At 59.9% G+C, this 18,855-nt stretch overlaps 2 protein-coding genes across 6 annotated transcripts; both read left to right on the forward strand.

Moving 5' to 3' along the window:
* Positions 1 to 1,441: 1,441 nt before the first annotated feature.
* Positions 1,442 to 6,580, forward strand: GTF2H4 (general transcription factor IIH subunit 4). The gene is made up of 14 exons (XM_070418987.1): positions 1,442 to 1,647; positions 2,224 to 2,366; positions 2,601 to 2,705; positions 3,035 to 3,166; positions 3,381 to 3,477; positions 3,560 to 3,648; positions 3,856 to 3,967; positions 4,082 to 4,150; positions 4,353 to 4,436; positions 4,666 to 4,798; positions 4,994 to 5,124; positions 5,729 to 5,776; positions 5,913 to 5,991; positions 6,335 to 6,580. The coding sequence occupies exons 2-14, from the start codon at positions 2,227 to 2,229 to the stop codon at positions 6,505 to 6,507; spliced, it is 1,392 nt and encodes a 463-aa protein (XP_070275088.1). The 5' UTR covers positions 1,442 to 1,647; positions 2,224 to 2,226; the 3' UTR covers positions 6,508 to 6,580.
* A 125-nt stretch (positions 6,581 to 6,705) lies between these two features.
* VARS2 (valyl-tRNA synthetase 2, mitochondrial) lies at positions 6,706 to 17,993 on the forward strand. 5 transcript variants are annotated; one of them, XM_070418962.1, is made up of 30 exons: positions 6,706 to 6,925; positions 7,115 to 7,329; positions 7,467 to 7,548; positions 7,628 to 7,728; positions 7,921 to 8,042; positions 8,148 to 8,214; positions 8,288 to 8,385; positions 10,335 to 10,416; positions 10,575 to 10,694; positions 11,079 to 11,190; positions 11,695 to 11,783; positions 12,213 to 12,303; positions 12,504 to 12,631; positions 12,729 to 12,832; positions 13,058 to 13,139; positions 13,325 to 13,401; positions 13,484 to 13,562; positions 13,740 to 13,845; positions 13,953 to 14,023; positions 14,132 to 14,257; positions 14,432 to 14,536; positions 14,658 to 14,726; positions 14,849 to 14,927; positions 15,031 to 15,158; positions 15,266 to 15,418; positions 16,133 to 16,339; positions 16,927 to 17,038; positions 17,145 to 17,320; positions 17,452 to 17,580; positions 17,678 to 17,993. In XM_070418962.1, the coding sequence occupies exons 2-30, from the start codon at positions 7,135 to 7,137 to the stop codon at positions 17,771 to 17,773; spliced, it is 3,186 nt and encodes a 1,061-aa protein (XP_070275063.1). In that variant the 5' UTR covers positions 6,706 to 6,925; positions 7,115 to 7,134; the 3' UTR covers positions 17,774 to 17,993. The 5 variants fall into 5 exon arrangements, with proteins under 5 accessions (XP_070275063.1, XP_070275065.1, XP_070275066.1 ...); XM_070418964.1 differs by having other exon boundaries at positions 13,484 to 13,559; XM_070418965.1 differs by lacking the exon at positions 7,921 to 8,042 and having other exon boundaries at positions 10,575 to 10,672.
* The last annotated feature ends 862 nt before the right edge of the window (positions 17,994 to 18,855 follow it).

The raw sequence follows: 18,855 nt of genomic DNA on the forward strand, positions 1-18,855 counted from the left end.
TCCTCTCTGTAAAAAATCAATAAAATATATTTTTTTAAAAAAAGATGGCCTAGGGTAGGCGTGCCATTTTGTAATCTGCTTTTCTTCCCTCGTGACAGGCAGTGCGGAGCTCCAGGTCACCACTGTACCTCCCCTCCTAAGTGTTGCCCAGTATTCTTTATGTTGCAAAGATCCACATCTTATCTAACCACCTCCCAGTGATGGACGCTTGGGCTGTTTCCATTGTTTTCCTAACACGACAAACACACTTCCAGAAACATCTTTGCATGTATATCTCTGTACCCAGGTGGTAGAATTTTAGTATGAAACATTCTTAAAGGGGGGGTTGCTAAATTGCCCTTAAAAAAGCATGCCTATCAGGGAAAGTGTGTGAGTATGCTCATAGGCTCACGTACTAAGGCTAAACTAACATCGAGGTGGACAGTTCTTAATTCTTTTTAAATTGGATGTGATTGTTTCTTTAGTTTACTTTTTTCTGAATTACCAGTGAAGTTGAGAGGTTTTCCCTTGTATTTCTTGTTTCTGCCTGTTATTTTTCTTATCAATCTTTCCACTATGCTGTTTCTTTATCTTATTGCTTTATAAGGGCTCTTTGTATTTTGTCCATTTTATCAAATACTTCTTCCCAGATTGTAGTTTGTCTTTTAACTTTACTTAACATTTGCATAGAGAAGCTTTGTTAATTTTGTGGCCTTCATTGAGGACTTTAAACATTAATTGCTAAAGAAAGAAACAACAAAGCAAACAGGACAGTTACACAGTGAGTCCCTGGTCCAGGGCAGATGCCCTTTAGGTCCCTGCTTCGGTGCTTTCCAGCTGTCGGGTCGTGGGAAAATACTAGATCTCACTGGCCTTCTGCCTTGTAGTCTGTAAAACGGGAATAAAACTGGCCTTTTACGAATTTAGGGAAGTGTGTAGCTTTCATCTTGGCTGAAGACGCCCGTTCCCTTTTCCTGAAGTAGGTTCATCAATCAAATCAGAGCGAGCAATTGTGTTAAACACTGTATTTACTAGGATCTTCTAATTACGGCGGGGGGCGGGGGGGGGGGGGGCACGGCATGGCGGATGTGGCCAGTAACAACTCCTAACCCGCGCAAACGCTCTGGGGAACGCAGTATCACAATTTTACCGGGAGCAACGGAGTCCAAGGAACCCCGTTCCTGGGTCTTAAAAACTAAGAGCCTCACCACCGAGCTGTCTGCGCGCCTCCGCCAGGAAGCCCTCGGGCCGCCTAGCCTACCGGTGGGTTAGACATGCCGAGGGGCGGCAAGAGTGGAGAGCGACGCGGAACCAAGTGTCCCGGGCTCGGGTGTCCCGGGCCCTCTTTCCTTGCTGTTTCCCCGCGGTGCCTTTTGGGAGTTGTAGTCAGACGCGCTTCAGCCAGCTTGTTGGGTGGACAAGGGCAAAACTCCAAATCCCAGTACGCCCCGCGGCGGTCGGGTGCAGCGCCTGCTCTGATCCTCCCTACTTTCCCACTCCTTCCCTTCTCTTCTGAATCCTCCACTCGGGACCCCTGTCTGTGAAAGCCTTCGTCGCTCTCCCTACCCTTTTCTCTAATTTTTAACCGTCCTTTCCCCTGTTTCCTGGAGCCAGTGCGAGACATTGACTCCGATTAAGCGACGTACACGAGTTGGGGTCGACAGAGTGGTAAGGGGCCGGGAGAGGGGATGGCGGAGGGTAGGAGCGTTGAGTGAGAGGGAGGAGTGGGAGAAAAGTGGGAAGTTAGATCGGACGTGGTGGATCAGGTCGAATGGGGTGAAGCAGTAGTCTTGGGGGGAGGAAAAGGAAAGAGGTAGACTTAGATTGGGGAGACATGGAGGGAGAGGTAGCTTATTGCCGTGGCCAGCAAGAGGCGTGGGCCAAGTAGATGGGAAGGTCTGACAGATGTGGAGCGTAGGGGCTGCTCTGACCAGGAGAGGTCACTGCTTAGTAAAGACGAGACAAATTACCGAAATACAAAATAATTTTGAAAATATGGGATAATTAACAGTCTGTTGCTTGGAAATTAAAAGAAAACTGGAGTTGAGGCCAGAAGTGGGGTGAGGAGGCAGGAGAGGAAGAAGTCAGTCGGGTTTGGGAGGAACAAGAGATGAATGACATGGAAAGGGAAACCGGAGAAAAGATGGGTCATGGTGGGGCCAGTGGATCTGGGACCTGAATGGGAAAGATGAGGGGTGACATTGGCACACACTGTGGGCTGCGTTTCTAACACTTGAATCTCAGGTGATGGAGAGCACCCCGTCGAGGGGTGGACTGAACCGAGCACACCTACAATGCAGGAATCTGCAGGAGTTCCTTGGGGGCCTGAGCCCTGGGGTACTGGACCGACTCTACGGGCACCCTGCCACCTGTCTGGCTGTCTTCAGGTGAGGATGCCCTTCCTGACAGGCACCATGGTGGGAAATGAAATGGGCCTGCAGACTGGGGTAAGCCATCATGGGTAGGAGCATAATTCTAAGGGGCTTGGAGATTAAAGTGTATCAGGTCAAAACAGATGGTGTTTGTGGGACGGCGAGACGGGTAAGGCTGTGGGGGTGAGAGGCTGAGGTGCAGGTGGAGAGCAGTTGCTGACAATAACATTTTGTCTCTGCCCCCTGCAGGGAGCTCCCGTCGTTGGCTAAGAACTGGGTGATGCGGATGCTCTTTCTGGAGCAGCCTTTGCCACAAGCTGCTGTGGCCCTGTGGGTGAAGAAGGAATTCAGCAAGTGAGTCTGCTGCATTCTCAACAGCTAGATTTCCCCAAACTGCTGTTCCCGGGAACATTTTCAGGAATAGTAATGGGTACAGCACCAAACTTGTAACTAAATGAGTCTGGGAAACTCAGCATGCTGTATTTCCCTCGGGGAGAGTTGTTGTGTCTGTAACGAGGCTCTGGTAAGTGCTGCAGTACAGAAATTTGCCTTAAGAAGACACTGATTCCACCCAGAAACAGTGACCCAAGGATCACCAGTTCAGAAAAGGTAGGAATGGAGGCCATTCTGGGCCTCCTTTTTTTGTTCTCCAGACACCCCCTCACTCTCTGTTTCTGTGTCAGAGCTCAGGAGGAAAGTACAGGGCTGCTGAGCGGCCTCCGGATCTGGCACACGCAGCTGCTTCCTGGTGGTCTCCAGGGCCTCATCCTCAACCCCGTCTTCCGCCAGAACCTCCGCACTGCGCTTCTGGGTGGGTATGTCCTTCCTGATCTTCCTGAGCCGGGCCAGGGCCTCCGGACCTGAGGGCCTCCTTCGGGAGTCCCTTTAGGAATGAGTCGGACCGGATGTGGCTGCACAGCATGGGGAAGACCTCCCACTCATGGCCCCTGGGGACGAGGGTGGAAGGAGGGCAGAGGGTGGGCATGGGACACAGGCAGGGCTCCTTACTCTTGGCCTATCCGGGCATAGGGGCAAGGCCTGGTCTGATGACACAAGTCAGCTGGGACCAGACAAGCATGCCCGGGATGTCCCCTCACTGGATAAGTACGCCGAGGAGCGATGGGAGGTGAGGCCTTGGGACTCTGTGTGTCTCTGCTCGTGCTCCTTCCCGTGGGCCCTAGAGGCATCTGCTCTCTCCCCTCCCTCAGGTGGTCCTGCACTTCATGGTGGGCTCCCCCAGTGCAGCCGTCAGCCAGGACTTGGCTCAGCTCCTCAGCCAGGCGGGGCTTATGAAGAGGTGAGGAAGCCAAAGGCACGACTGTGCCCGGCTTCGCCTGCCTTTGCCTGCTGAACGGCGTGTCTGGGCGGTCAGGAGTGGAGGGGCTTGACTGAAAAAGGCGAGTTGAGTAGAGTGTGGCCAGAGATAAACCAGAAGACGTGAGAGGACCAGTGGGGATTGTGGCCTTTCCCTGCACGTCTCTCCCATCCCTCTCCCCGCCCCCAGTGCTGAGCCTGGAGAGCCGCCCTGCATCACCTCTGCTGGCTTCCAGTTCCTGTTGCTGGACACCCCCGCCCAGCTTTGGTACTTCATGCTGCAGTACCTGCAGACGGCCCAGGTGAGGGGTGGGGCTGCTCGCCGCTCGCGGCTCTTCCCAAGGCCCCCTCGGAGGCTGCTGCCAACGGACTGCTCCCTGACCCTCCTCTCTTTGTCTCTGCCCACCCCTCCTTAGAGTCGGGGCATGGACCTAGTGGAGATCCTCTCCTTCCTCTTCCAGCTCAGCTTCTCTACTCTGGGCAAGGTATGCAGGGGCTGGAGCTGGGGGTCTGGGTGGGCAAACTGAAGGGGTGAGATGGGAAGGGGAAGTGAGGCTGTGTGGCAAGAGAGTGAAAGATGAGAATGAACAGAGCACGGCCAGAGATGGGAAAAGAGAGCGAGTGGGTGGGCTTGGCAGGGGGAGAAGGGGAGGTGTTTTGGACCCCAGCTGGCTACCTCTTCCCCAGGATTACTCTGTGGAAGGTATGAGTGATTCTCTGTTGAACTTCCTGCAGCATCTGCGTGAGTTTGGGCTTGTTTTCCAGAGGAAGGTATGAGCACCCAAACACACGGCTTCTAGGGAAGAGGCGGGTCCATGTTGCCATGGCCTTTAGAAAGGAGAGGGCCTTCGCAAGGCAGCAGAAAGCAGCTGCCAGACTGAATACTTGGGTCCCTTGGGAGAGAAGTTGGGTGGGGCTCTGTGCACTGGGAGGGATCGGGTGTCTCAGGAAGGAGGCATGACACCTGAGGGCCCTCTGCCTTTCCCTCCACCCTTCCCAGAGGAAGTCTCGGCGGTACTACCCCACGCGCCTGGCCATCAATCTCTCATCCGGTGTTTCTGGGACGGGGGGCACTGCACATCAGCCAGGCTTCATTGTCGTGGAAACCAATTACCGGCTGTACGCCTACACAGGTGAGGCGACAGAGGCCCTGGGAGAGCAGGTTGGGATGGGAGTGGGGAGGGAAGGAGGCCGGAGGAAATGTCAGGTTTTTTCAGTTTATCCGACAGTGTACAGTTTTCCGACACTTCCATTCACACATGAGGGCAGGGCTGAGGGAGCCTGGGTGCAGGGCAGCCTCCTCATCCTCTCTTCCCATCCCCGGGCAGAGTCGGAGCTGCAGATCGCCCTCATTGCCCTCTTCTCTGAGATGCTCTATCGCTTCCCCAACATGGTGGTGGCGCAGGTCACCCGGGAGAGCGTGCAGCAGGCCATCGCCAGCGGCATTACAGCCCAGCAGGTAGCCCCACCTGGGGGGTGTGGCGGGAAGACGGGATGCACATGGGCTGTGTGGTCCCCTTAGAGAAGGCCAGCACCAGGTCTGTTGCAGTGGGTGGTGTGACTTGCCTGCTTGAGCATGGAGCAGGCACATGAGAAGTTGAGGCTCTAGGCGTGGGAAAGACTGGAGGGACGAGGGTTAGCTCTGGATTTGTGTCTTGGCACCACTACTTCCTAGCTGCATAAACAGGCTAGGTGCTTCGTTTCTGAGCCTCAGTTTCCTTGTGTGGGAAATGGGAATCCTGAGTTTTCAACTCACTGGATTGAGGGGAGGATTCAGTGAGAGAGCAGCAGTAAAACATTGAGCTCAGAGCCTGCCACACATTAAGTGCTGCTATTTTAAAGAAAAACAAAATAAGACTGTGCAAAGGCAGATGAAATGGCAGACATGGCCAGTGGGAACAGCAACTTGGGACCACAGCTGAGCAGGGAATGGGCTGATGACAGCCCGGTGGCTGAGAGTTTGTAAGCAGTAAGTTGATGTTCCACTGACATAGGTGATGGCCGAGGGAGTTTTCCTGCCCTCTTATTCAAGCTCCTGATTTCATTCTTCTCTGTTGTTTTAGATCATCCATTTCCTAAGGACAAGGGCCCACCCAGTGATGCTTAAACAGGTACAGACAGGTACCACGTGCTGGAGGCTGGCAGCCCTGGCACTGGTGACGAAGCGCTGGGAAATCGGGGCTGCGTGGAGGGCTGGGTCCTCTGGGGCGGTGTTCCGGAACCTCACAGCCACCCCTGGCCCTGCAGACACCTGTGCTGCCGCCCACCATCACAGACCAGATCCGGCTGTGGGAGCTGGAAAGGGACAGACTTCGCTTCACCGAGGGTGAGTGGCTTTGGTGGTTGATTCTTAGCCTTTGGCCAGAGGAAGGACAATTCCGTCTTGATGACCTGAAAAAGCTATTGATGCATTTTTTTTGTCTTGCTGACAAGACACTTTATTTCCGGGCGAGTCTCAAATCTGTGTAATTTGGATTTAGTTAGGAGAGGGAAATTGGGAGGGGTCACCTCTCTGGTTTTGGTGAGCATTCTGGGTTTTCTTACTGCACTACGTTGCCTCCCTGAATATGGTTGGATGAGCCAAGGAAGAGACTTAGAGGGCCACATTGACATGGTGGGCAGCCTGGGGCGAGGGGCGAGGGGCTCACGGCGCGCCTCCTCGCCCCCAGGCGTCCTGTATAACCAGTTCCTGTCGCAAGTGGACTTTGAGCTGCTGCTGGCCCACGCGCGGGAGCTGGGCGTGCTGGTGTTCGAGAACGCGGCCAAGCGGCTCATGGTGGTGACGCCTGCGGGGCACGGCGACGTGAAGCGCTTCTGGAAGCGGCAGAAGCACAGCTCCTGACGCGGGCACCGGGCGATGCCCCGGGGACTTGGGCGGACTGCACGTGGGGCCCCTGCTGTTCAATAAAGTCGGAAAGCGCTCCTCGCGGTCCGGCCCCTCCCTCTCGCCGCCCCGCCCCCGCGCGCGCCCATTGGCCGGGAGGGGGGAGGAGGGGCGGGTCCGCGGCTGCCGCGCATGCGCTCGCCGAGCTCTGCCCCTTGCGCCGCGCGGCCGCGGGTCCGGTTCCGGTAGCTCAGTCCTCGGCGTCGCCGCTGCGGGGCGCTCTGGGGTCGGGTGAGCGCGCGCGGCGGCGCTGGGCAGGCCGAGGTCGCGGTGGCTGGCCGGACTCCTGCTGGCTCTCGGCGCGCCGGGCGGCCATCTCCCCGAATCCCCGAGCCCTTCACCTTCCCGCGTGTCAGCGGTCACCCCCTCTTCGCACGTGCGTAGATCGGGGCTAGAAACTGACCCTTCCCCGGGAGAGCGCTCCTCGTGGCTCCGGGTCCGGTTGCCGGGACGGGCCCCCTGGTGCCGGCGGGCGCTGTGCGGGGTGGGAGGGAGTAACGCAGGCTGGGAGGAGGCGGGAGTAAGGCGGGACCAGGGGTGTGACCACCGCGCGCCCTGTCCTCAGTGCCTGTCCCAGCCCTGCCGATGCCGCACCTGCCTCGGGCCTCTTTCCGGCCCTGGGGGCTGAGGCCCTCACGGGGCCTCCCCGGGTCCCATGCCCTTTCTACCCAGTCCGAGCCCTACGGGACCCCCACCTCCCGGAGGAACCGCGAAGCCAAACAGAAACGCCTGCGAGAGAAGCAGGCGGCGCTGGAGGCCGGGCTAGCCGGGAAGAGCAAGGTTGGGGTCGCCCCGCTTGTCCTTGGGTCCCCGAGAGACGTGGGCGGGGCTGCGAGGGAGACTGGACCCCAGGTGCCTGGGGTGCACCGGGAACTGCAGCCCCTCCCTCGGCCCCTCCCCCCTCTCCCGTCCCCCAGGCACCTGCAGAATCCAGTAAGGCCTGGACTCCTAAAGAAATAGTGTTGTATGAACTCCCCACGGAACCCGGCGAAAAGAAAGGTAGCTAGAAACTGGCTCTCCCGTCGCCCATCCGGTCTGCTGAAATGCAGGGGACTTAGGAGCTCTGCCGCCTCCACAGATGTCTCCCGGCCCCTGCCTGCTGCCTACAGCCCCCGCTACGTGGAGGCGGCCTGGTACCCTTGGTGGGTGCGAGAGGGCTTCTTCAAACCCGAGTATCAGGTCTGTACTGGCGGGGAGTCCCCGAGGCCAACTCATGGGAGAGCTTGTCTCCTGCTCCAGTGTCCCCACACATCCCCTGGGCAGGTCCCCGCCCTGGCCGTTACTTCCAGTCCTTTATGCCCCGGGACAGCAGAGGGAGCTGTTCACCCAGGTAAGGGCCAGCCCTCTCTTGCCCTTTGCCTTGGCTCCTAGACCAGGCTGCCCCAGAGCACGGGGGAGACCTTTTCCATGTGCATCCCCCCTCCCAACGTCACCGGGTCCCTGCACGTCGGGCACGCACTGACTGTGGCCATCCAGGACGCGCTTGTGCGCTGGTGAGGGGAAGGGGGCTGCTTGAGTTTCGGGAGGGGCACGGGAGGGGGAGGAGGGAGGATAAACGTGGAAGCTCAGGGCTTCGCGTGTGCGTGTTTCTGTTGCAGGCACCGGATGCGCGGGGATTGCGTGCTGTGGGTCCCTGGCTCAGATCATGCAGGGATTGCTACCCAAGTATGTCTCTTGCCACTGTTTCCTTTGCTCGGGTGCAAGACACCCGATTCACTGTCTGCCCCTCATCTCCTAGGCTGTGGTGGAGAAGCAGCTGTGGAAGGAGCGGGGGCTGAGGAGACACGAGCTGGGCCGGGAAGACTTCCTCCGGGAGGTGTGGAAGTGGAAGGAGGAGTGAGTGCCAGGCGCAGGGGTCGAGATCATGGGTTTGGGACCTTGCTTCCCAGCCTCTCTCCGGCTGGGGGTTGCTCTTCCCATCCCCCTCACTTCCCTCACTTCCAGAGACTTGAGCTCTGGAGCCTCTTAGTGTTTGGTGGGGTCTCCAAGCTCTGCGTCTGCGTATGTGCGCGCGCGCGCGCGCGCGCGTGTGTGTGTGTGTGTGTGTGTGTGTGTGTGTGTGTGTGTGAGACACAGTAAGATGTGCTTATTGACGTATGTGTATGTATATACACTCACACGTTCCCACTGGTGTGTGTGTGTGTGTGTGTGTGTGTGTGACACAGTAAGATGTGCTTATTGACTTATGTGTATGTATATACACTCACACGCTCCCACTGGTGTGTGTGTGTGTGTGTGTGTGTGACACAGTAAGATGTGCTTATTGACATATGTGTATGTATATACACTCACACGCTCCCACTGGTGTGTGTGTGTGTGTGAGAGACACAGTAAGATGTGCTTATTGACATATGTGTATGTATATACACTCACACGCTCCCACTGGTGTGTGTGTGTGTGTGTGTGTGTGAGAGAGACACAGTAAGATGTGCTTATTGACGTATGTGTATGTATATACACTCACACGTTCCCACTGGTGTGTGTGTGTGTGTGTGTGTGTGACACAGTAAGATGTGCTTATTGACTTATGTGTATGTATATACACTCACACGCTCCCACTGGTGTGTGTGTGTGTGTGTGTGTGTGTGACACAGTAAGATGTGCTTATTGACATATGTGTATGTATATACACTCACACGCTCCCACTGGTGTGTGTGTGTGTGTGAGAGACACAGTAAGATGTGCTTATTGACATATGTGTATGTATATACACTCACACGCTCCCTCTGGTGTGTGTGTGTGTGTGTGTGTGTGAGACACAGTAAGATGTGCTTATTGACGTATGTGTATGTATATACACTCACACGCTCCCACTGGTGTGTGTGTGTGTGTGTGTGTGTGTGTGTGTGAGACACAGTAAGATGTGCTTATTGACGTATGTGTATGTATATACACTCACACGCTCCCACTGGTGTGTGTGTGTGTGTGTGTGTGTGTGTGAGACACAGTAAGATGTGCTTATTGACGTATGTGTATGTATATACACTCACACGTTCCCACTGGTGTGTGTGTGTGTGTGTGTGTGTGAGATATAGTAAGATGTGCTTATTGACATATGTGTATGTATATACACTCACACGTTCCCACTGGTGTGTGTGTGTGTGTGTCTGTGTGAGACACAGTAAGATGTGCTTATTGACATATGTGTATGTATATACACTCACATGTTCCCACTGGTGTGTGTGTGTGTGTGTGTGTGTGTGTGACACAATAAGATGTGCTTATTGACGTATGTGTATGTATATACACTCACACGCTCCCACTGGTCCCATTTTCCTGGCCTAGGCTTTATCATCTCCCACTCACCCACTGCCACCTTCCCTCTGCTTGACCTGTCCTCGTGTCCCCAGGTCGGCTAGCACATGCCGTCTCCTCTGCAAAGCTGCTCTGGGTTTCCCACAGGTCGGCTGACCTCTTATAGAGCTTTATGCTTTTAAAGTATATTTTTATTAATATCAGAGAGGTAAAAACATAAATGGAGAGAGAACCATTGATCAGCTGCCTCTTGCACACCCCACACTGGGGATCAAGCCTGCAACCTGGGCATGTGCCCTGACTGGGGATCGAACCGTGACCTCCTGGTTCATAGGTCGATGCTTAACCACTGAGCCACACCGGCTAGGCTGTGCTTTTTTTGATGTTCTGGAAGTCTCCATACTGTCTACATTAGCTTCCAGAGGCTGGACCAATGCTGCACTCCTCCCAGCCCCCAGCGTGGCTGGGTGTCCCTGGGCCTGGTCGTTGGTGCTCGGGACATGTTTGCTGACAAACCTCTCTGGGCACAGGAAAGGGGGAGAGATCTGTGGGCAGCTGCGAGCTCTGGGGGCCTCCCTGGACTGGGACCGAGAGTGCTTCACTATGGACGCAGTGAGTGTGCCCTCAGGCCCTGTGAGGTGGGAGGGGTTTAGAGATAGCGAGGGTGGCGGGTGGCAGTGTGTCGGGGTAGCAGGGTGGGAGTGCGGGGCCCTGAACGGGGGCGGCGGGCTGAGAAGGGGCTGTTGGGTGTGGACACTCGTTCATCCTAGGGCTCCTCAGTGGCTGTGACGGAAGCTTTCGTGCGACTCCACAAGGCAGGGTTGTTGTACCGCAGCCGGCAGCTTGTCAACTGGTCGTGCGCTTTGAGGTCAGCCATCTCGGATGTCGAGGTGAGGCGGGGAAGAGAAGCGGCCCCGGGGGAGCGCGTGGCGGGTGGAAGCTGAGTCTGGAGCCAGACTGCCCGACTCAGTCTCTGAGCCTCAGTTTTCGCAATCTGAACATCAGGGCTGATGGGAAAGCCCTGGGGTGTTGTGAGGATGGAGGGAGGCCTCCTGGGAGGTGTCAGCACAGCACCTGTGTGGCTGTGCTCGGTGACTGTCCACGGCAGCTGCACTGCGCAGCGCTAGGTGAGGGCCCGGAGGTGGCACCCCGCCCTCTGAAGGCTTCCGTAGTGCGCAGCAGGGAGGCTGGGCGGGTGGGGGAGTGGGGGTGGGAGGCCCGGGTGGGAGCCTTGCACGGGGCTGCTCTCAGACCCTGCTTCATCCACCCGCTAGGTGGAGAGCCGGTCCCTGCCTGGCCCCACAGAGCTTCGGCTGCCTGGCTGCCCCACCCCTGTGTCTTTCGGCCTCCTGGTCTCTGTGGCCTTCCCCGTGGATGGAGAGCCTGGTGAGGCAGTCTGGGAAGGGCCACCCACTCACCTCTGCCTCCCTGTTTTTTCGAGCCCATGTGGGCCTGGTGGGAGGGGCGTGAGGAACCTGGTAGTGTTCGTGTTCTGTGGGCATTTAGCCTGGCTCCTGGGCCCTGGGAGCTCGGAGTAATTCTGCAGGAGGCTGGCCCCGGGGGAGACAGGTCAGTTCTGGAGTGGGGTGTGGGCAGGAGGTGCGCTCAGTTCCAGGCGGGGCTGGCAGATGAGCTGGAGTGTCAGAGGGTGTTGGTGGTGGGAGGCGCGCAGCGTTTGTGATTGGGGTCCCCTGGGCCCCGCCTTTCCGAATGCCCATCCCCATTTCTGCCAGGGATTCCGGCACCGCCTCTGTCCCAGGCTCCTCATGTCTCGTTATTTCAACCTGGACTGCTCCTGCCCCTCCCTTTTCCAGTTCTCCTGCCTTTGGCTGTGTCTGGGGTGAGGGTGAGAATGGTCACTAGCTGGACGTGCTTGGATTTTACCCTCAGATGCAGAGGTCGTGGTAGGGACTACGAGACCAGAGACATTGCCTGGAGACGTGGCAGTGGCTGTTCATCCCGATGACGCCCGATACACAGTAATGCCCTGCCCTGCCCTGCCCTGCCCCTGGCCATCCTGCCCACAGCTTCCTCGCCCCACCTTCCCCATGGCAACGCCTTCTCTCCAGCTCCCACCGGCTCAGCCCTCCAGGGGCTCTGAGGCTGCCCGGTCTCTTCTCGATGTCGCACTTTTCCTCTCGCTGGGGTTGACCAGGTCGGGCGGGGGCAGATCCGCGCTGCCTGTGTGCGCCTACCTTGAGGCAGGTGGAGGAGCCAGAGGCTGCGTTGGCCCCTTGGCCAGCAGAGCCTATAGTAGTCACACACCCCCCGCTCCCCAACCCCCTGAGAAACGGTGGCTGACCCCTCTGGCTCTTGACTTGGTCCTCCCCCCTTATCCTCAGGGCTCTCCCACCCTGCCCAGGCCTTTCTGCTCACATGTGCCTGTCCTTGCCCCTCCTTCCCTTCAGCATCTACATGGGCGACACCTTCGTCACCCCTTGACAGGGCAGCTTCTCCCGCTCGTCACAGACTCTGCTGTCCAGCCGCATGTGGGCACGGGTGAGTGCCACAGGGAGCAGGGAAGCCGGGTGCTGGGAGTGGGGACCGGGAGGAGGAGGAAAGGCGGGGAACCCGTGTGGAGTCGTCGGGGTGGTGGGGTCACAAAGGGGAGGCACAGAGGAGGGAGGGCTGGGAGGCCTGGGCCCCGATGGGAAGCCTACGCCTGGCGGCCTCCGTGCTCACGGGCTCTGCTCCCCCAGGGGCAGTGAAGGTGACTCCAGCGCACAGCCCTGCTGACGCCGAGCTGGGGGCCCGCCACGGCCTGCGCCCCCTGAGTGTCATTGCGGAGGATGGGACCATGGCCCCCGCCTGTGGGGACTGGCTCCAGGTGGGACCGGCCTACTGTTCCCCACCCTGTGGGGGCACCCCCGCCCCATTCTCCTTTCCAGGGAGGCCTTGAAGCTTTGCTGCTGCCCCTTTTCCAGGGTCTGCACCGCTTCGTGGCCCGGGAGAAGATCCTGTCCGCGCTGAGGGAGCGGGGCCTGCTCCGGGGCCTCCAGAGCCACCCCATGGTGCTGCCCATTTGCAGGTGAGCCTCCCTGACGTCTTCTCCTCGGGCTCCCTCGGGCTCCTGGGAGGGCATGGGGGCTCTGCACCCCTCGGGCTGGAACGCAGGCCTGCGTCAGTGTCACTGGCTGCTGTGTCCTCAGGGCGCGGGCCTGGCACCTCGAGGGCCCCGGAGCCCTGGGGCGAGGCCAGGGCTGGGTTAGGGCGAGGCCAGGGCTGGGCCAGGGCTCAGCCCTCTCCCTTTCAGCCGCTCGGGGGACGTGGTGGAGTACCTGCTGAAGAGCCAGTGGTTCGTCCGCTGCCGGGAGATGGCGGCCCGCGCTGCGCAGGTGAGGAAGGACGCTGGGCAGATGCAGAATCAGGACGCTGTGGGCAGGGAGGCGACGTGGCCCAGAGGGCTGGCTCGTGTCCTCACTCAAGCCCAGAATCTTCTCAGGAGGTTTGGGAGGTCCTTTTGAGCTCGAGAAGCAGGGGGTGGGGCCGGGCGGGAGCATTGTTGAAGCGTCTCCTGCAGGCTGTGGAGTCGGGGGCCCTGGAGCTGAGCCCATCCTTCCACCAGAAGACCTGGCAGCTCTGGTTCTCCCGCACTGAGTAAGAGGGTCTCTGGGGGGTGGGGGCGGGGAGGGGGTGGTGCTGCTCCCGCTGAGAAGCCACTCCTCTGGCTCTGTGGCAGGGACTGGTGCGTCTCCCGGCAGCTGTGGTGGGGCCATCGGATTCCAGCCTACCTGCTCGTGGGGGAGCCCGGGAAGGTGGTAGGAGGCAGAGCGGGCGGGCAGGGCGGGGCTTAGCCCGGAGTCCCAGGCCTGCTGGGGCTCAGGCCTTCTCTCCCGTGGTCCAGCCTCAGTCCTGTGACCTCCCTGCGGAGGCCCTGGGAGACCCAGAGACAGGCTTCCCACCTGTGGCGGCTCCTCACGCGCCTCATTCTGCAGGGCCACGGGGAGGACTGCTGGGTGGTCGGGCGGACGGAGGCTGAGGCCAGGGAGGCAGCTGCAGCACTGACAGGGAGGCCAGGCGCCGAGCTGACCCTGGAGCGAGGTGAGGGCTGGGCCTGGAGGGGTGGGGTAGGGGAAGCTGGTGGGGAGGCTGGGGCTGAGTGCGCTGGCTGAGGGCCTAGAAGCTGAGGTTCCAGTTCTATTTGGCAGACCCCGATGTCCTGGACACGTGGTTCTCTTCAGCTCTTTTCCCCTTTTCTTCCTTGGGCTGGCCCCAGCAGGTGAGGCCCCTGGCGAGCGGCAGAGGGAGGGTGGAGGTGAAGGACACATGTGGGCCCGAGTCTCGAGGAGATGGCGCCAGGGTCTCTTCCTGCTTGTCTTTCCCCCAGACCCCAGACCTCACTCGCTTCTACCCCTTGTCACTTCTGGAGACCGGCAGTGACCTCCTGCTGTTCTGGGTGGGCCGCATGGTCATGCTGGGGACCCAGCTCACGGGGCAGCTCCCCTTCAGCAAGGTAACGCCTTGTCGTGCCCTGTCCCTCGGTAGCTCCTTTCCCCAACCTTGTCCTCACTCTGACCCCTGCCTTGGTGGTCTCCACCTCCCGATTCCCTCCCCATCCTCAGCCCTAAAGCCCACGGGGCCTCGGGAAGGCTCTCCAGGCCGCCTTCTGCCGCCCTCCCGCCCCCAGGTGCTTCTGCACTCCATGGTTCGGGACAGGCAGGGCCGGAAGATGAGCAAGTCCCTGGGGAACGTGCTGGACCCACGGGACATCATCCGAGGGGCGGAGCTGCAGGTAGGATGAGAGCTGGGCAGGGCTGAGGTTTGTGGGGGGAGGAGCCAGCTGGGGGTACAGGGGTGGGACCCTTGTAGGGGTGGGTCTTGGACTGAGGCGAGCGAATACTCACCTGTCCCAGGTGCTGCAGGAGAAGCTGAGGGATGGGAACTTGGACCCCACAGAGCTGGCGATCGCGGCTGCAGCGCAGGTCTGTCCCTGGTGTCTGCCCCATCCGGCCTCTAGCTCACAGCCACTGGCTTTCTCTGCGACCCAGCCTCCTGGCCCTCCAGCCTCATGGGCATCTGCCACCCCTCCTCCCTCTGGTTGCAGAGAAAGGACTTTCCTCATGGGATCCCCGAGTGTGGGACAGATGCCCTGCGCTTCGCCCTGTGCTCCCATGGGGCCCTGGGTAAGCCGGGCAAGGTGTTGGGGTTGCGAAGAGGGGCTGGCAGGGCTGAGGACGCCCTGTGCCAACGCGTCCACCTGCATGCGCTCTCCTCTCTCCCTCCCAGCGGGGGACCTGCACCTGTCTGTCTCTGAGGTCCTGAGCTCCCGACATTTCTGCAACAAGGTCTGGAACGCCCTGCGCTTTATCTTCAGTGCCCTAGGGGAGAACTTCACGCCGCAGCCTGCAGAGGAGGTGCCTGGCGTGGGCTTGTCTGCCGTCTGAGGTGGAAGGCAGCCTCTGGAAGGAAAGGGAGGGGTGTGGAGTCGCCCTCCCGTGACCTGCAGCCTCTCTGCCTGCAGCTGTGCCCCACGTCCCCCATGGACGCCTGGATCCTGAGCCGCCTGGCCCGCACCGCCCGGGAGTGCGAGCGAGGCTTCCTCACCCGGGAGCTGCCCCTTGCCACCCATGCCCTGCACCACTTCTGGCTCCACAGTCTCTGTGATGTCTACTTGGTGAGTGGGGCAGGGCCAGTGCGTGCTCTCCTGCAGGCCTGCCCCTCGTGCCCTGAGAGCGAGTGGTCCCTGGCAGAGCTCTCAGCTGGGTTCCCCATGGTCTGTTCTGTTAGGACAGGAAGATGACGAGCCAGGGAACCCTGACTCCCCTTCCTGGGGCTGGTTGAGCGCCTGCCCTGCCTATCGCCTGGGCGAGAGGTTGCGGGAGGCGGGGAGGCTTCTGAAGCAGTCGGACAGGCAGGCCCGGAGGTGGAGGGAGCTTCTTCCTCAGCCTCTGACTCGGTTCAGGCCGGGCAGCTGGGCACTGGGCTGGCCGGGGAGGAAGCGCCATGGTCTGCACCGGGGTTTCTCAGCTAATGCCGCGGGAGTGCCAGCGGGAGGGCCAGCGGGTGCACCCGTGTCCCCTGCCCCAGCGCGGGCTCCCCAGGCGGTGGGTGGTGGAAATGGTCATTGCTTGTCCCGGGGATGCTGCTAGCTCAGGACCGCTGCCCGAGGTCACTGCTTCTCAGTCTTTTAAAAAACTCTGTTTCTTTGATGAGCAGAAAACGCAATAGTTTTCTTTCTAAGTTACACAACCTTCCTAGAGTTCGATTACCCACCTTCCTCTGAGAATCCTGCCTGGGGTTTCCCTTCTCATGGGACAGCCGATGCTGTGCCCGCAGTCCTGGCTGTGGGCGGCCAGGGTGTGGCATGACCCGCAGGCTTCCTCCCCAGGAGGCCGTGAAGCCGGGGCTGTCGCACGGCCCCCGCCCGCCTGGGCCGCCTCAGGTGCTATTCTGCTGTGCGGACGTCGGTCTCCGCCTGATGGCCCCGTTCATGCCCTTCCTGGCCGAGGAGCTCTGGCAGAGGCTGCCCCCCGGGCCGGGCGGCCCCCGCGCCCCCAGCATCTCTGTTGCCCCCTATCCCAGTGCCCAAAGCCTGGTGAGTCACACATCCCTGGGGTGGCCCGGGGCGGGGGTCTTCCGAAAGGGTTAGCTGTGGGTCACTAACAGCTGACACTTCACTGCGGAGGCTTTGAGTTCTGCAGCGCCTTGGGGAGCCCTGTTAGCACCGTGGGCAAGAGCGACCGTGCCTCAGTTTCCCCTGTCGTTAAACCGGGATGGTGGCAGGCAGTGCCATGCTGTGATGAGGGTGGATGCTAGTAACAGGATTCCCAAATTCTCTGTGCAGTTTTAAGCTTTAATAACCTGCAAAGGGTGAATGCCTCAAACTTACTCAAAAATCATTTTCAAGCTTAACTTAGTTTTTAAATGATGTGTTTTCTGAGTTACGTGCTTTTGTGAGTTTTGAATAATACATTTTAAATATTTTATTTTTGGTTATTTGGTATCGTCAGTCAGAGCGACTGAACAGGCAACAGCCACTGATCATCTAAGATCGTAGATGGTGCCCAGGTTTTGCGGGTGACATCCCTGAGGTGGTGCAGAGGTGGGTGGGCGGGGCAGAGCCAGGAGAGTTGGCGGGTCCCAGGAGCCTGCTGCTCAGCCCCAGTCCGGTCCCACCTGCAGGAGCGCTGGCACCGCCCCGAGCTGGAGCGGCGCTTTTCCCGGGTCCAGGAGGCCGTGCAGGCGCTGAGGGCTCTCCGGGCCACGTACCAGCTCACCAAGGCCCGGCCCCGAGGTGAGGCGTGGCCTGGGCTCCCAGTGGCTGCGGGAGAAGCAGCGGCTGGCGGGGCAGGGGGAGCGCTTGGGGCCGGCCTTGACCCTGACCGGCCCCTTTCCCCCAGTGCTGCTGCAGAGCTCCGAGCCTGGAGAGCAGGGTGTCTTCGAGGCCTTCCTGGAGCCGCTGGGCACCCTGGGCCGCTGCGGGGCTGTGGGCCTCCTGCCTGCAGGTGCAGCCGCCCCCTCCGGCTGGGCCCAGGCCCCGCTCAGTGACAGCGTTCAGGTCTACATGGAGCTGCAGGTGCCCAGAGGAGCTGGGGGCTGGGGAGGGTCAGAAAGGCTGTGGGGCGGAGGGCAGGGCGAGTTCTGTCAGTGAGGAGGGTCTTCGCGTGGGAGGCGCAGGGCGGCCGCGATGCCTCTGTCCTCCCGCAGGGCCTGGTGGACCCGCAGGCCCATCTGCCTCTGCTGGCTGCCCGAAGGCACAAGTTGCAGAAGCAGCTGGACGGCCTTATGGCCCGGACCCCGTCAGAGGGGGAGGCCGAGGCTCGGCGGCAGCAGAGGGTGAGGCTGGGAGGCTGCTCAGGGAGTCCGCCTCCCGAGGGAGGGTGGAGGGAGGGTGGGCCTCCTGCCGGATCCTTACTGCTTCTCGCCCGTCCAGCTTTCTTCCCTCCACCTGGAATTGTCGAAACTGGACCAGGCGGCCTCTCACCTCAGGCAGCTGATGGCTGCGTCTCCCAGCCCCAGGGAACCGTGAGCCCTCCCACCTGGCGCTTCTCCGCCCGCCAGACCTGCCTGTGAGGACAGACTGATCCCGCAGCTGCCGGCAAGGGGGCCTCGGAATCCATGTGGTGCCCCTCGCTCCTGGGAGCAGACCAGCATGGCCACTCGATGCTTGCACTCCTGCCGCTGCCCCTGTGCAGCCCCACCTGGAAGCTTGGGCACGAGGAAGGCAGATAAACTTAGTCTCAAACGCATCTGCCTGTGGTTCTTTTGTCCCTCTTTCCCCCAGTGGTGACTCTTGCCTCTCACTTGTCCCCGAGATTCTTGCCTGGGAAAGGAGGGTGCCTCTGCCTCGGGCTCCGGCCGCCGTGGGAGTGGGTGCTGGGCGGGCCGCCTCGCTGGAGGGAAGCGGAGCTTTCTCGTGCTGGCACAGTGACCCGGGTCCACTACTGCCCGGGCTGCTGACAGTGCCCGCTGCTCCTGCCTGCCCTTCCCCACTTCCTTGCTCCTCTGGTGAGGGCTGAGAGGAGCAGGGACTCCTTCCAGGCCGTAGGGGCTGCCGGGAGTGCGCCCCACTCTGCTGAGATGGGTGCAGGGACGCTGCCCAGCCCTGATGGGCGCACAGATGCGCAGACGCCCACCGCCCGCCCCAGCTGCTGCCTCGTGGCAGTGGAGTTCAGGGCCTGGCCCTTCTAGGCCCAATTCCATGGTGGCCGCTCGCAGCTGGGCCCGCCCTGGTGCTGCTGAATCCTGAGACCTCAGAGGTGGGGGCGTTCTCTCCATTTCTGAGATGAAGGAATGTGCTCAGAGATTAAAAGTAGTTTGTGTAAAAAGTATCACCTGGGATTTAGCCCAGTGACCTACATGCAGTTCTTTCTGGTGCTGTATCCGAGCTTCACGTGTATGGTGGCTCTGCGCTGGCGGCCGCTCCTCCTCTGCTCTACACTTTCTAACTAGATCGAACATCTGCCCGGTCCCACCCACATCCACATTCCCGCCCAGAGTGAGCGGAAGCGGCGGGCAGCTTCCTTTTCTCTTCCCCAGCGTCACCAGGTATTGCTTCAGCACCTGCTCTGTACTGGGCCCTGTTCTACACCCTTGGATTCATCAGTGAAT

This window comes from Myotis yumanensis, unplaced genomic scaffold (genome assembly GCF_028538775.1).
Source record: "Myotis yumanensis isolate MYYU_CA2020_CCGP unplaced genomic scaffold, mMyoYum1.0.hap1 SCAF_6, whole genome shotgun sequence".
NCBI classification, from domain to species: Eukaryota; Metazoa; Chordata; class Mammalia; order Chiroptera; family Vespertilionidae; genus Myotis; species Myotis yumanensis.

Coding starts and splice junctions, on each gene's coding strand:
- GTF2H4 (XM_070418987.1), top strand. CDS start 2,227: ATGGAGAGCACCCCGTCGAGGGGTGGACTGAACCGAGCACACCTACAA. Junction 2,706..3,034: donor GTGAAGAAGGAATTCAGCAA/GTGAGTCTGCTG, acceptor TTTCTGTGTCAG/AGCTCAGGAGGAAAGTACAG. Junction 4,151..4,352: donor GCTTCTCTACTCTGGGCAAG/GTATGCAGGGGC, acceptor CCTCTTCCCCAG/GATTACTCTGTGGAAGGTAT.
- VARS2 (XM_070418962.1), top strand. CDS start 7,135: ATGCCGCACCTGCCTCGGGCCTCTTTCCGGCCCTGGGGGCTGAGGCCC. Junction 7,549..7,627: donor GGAACCCGGCGAAAAGAAAG/GTAGCTAGAAAC, acceptor CCGCCTCCACAG/ATGTCTCCCGGCCCCTGCCT. Junction 15,419..16,132: donor GTCTCTGTGATGTCTACTTG/GTGAGTGGGGCA, acceptor CTTCCTCCCCAG/GAGGCCGTGAAGCCGGGGCT.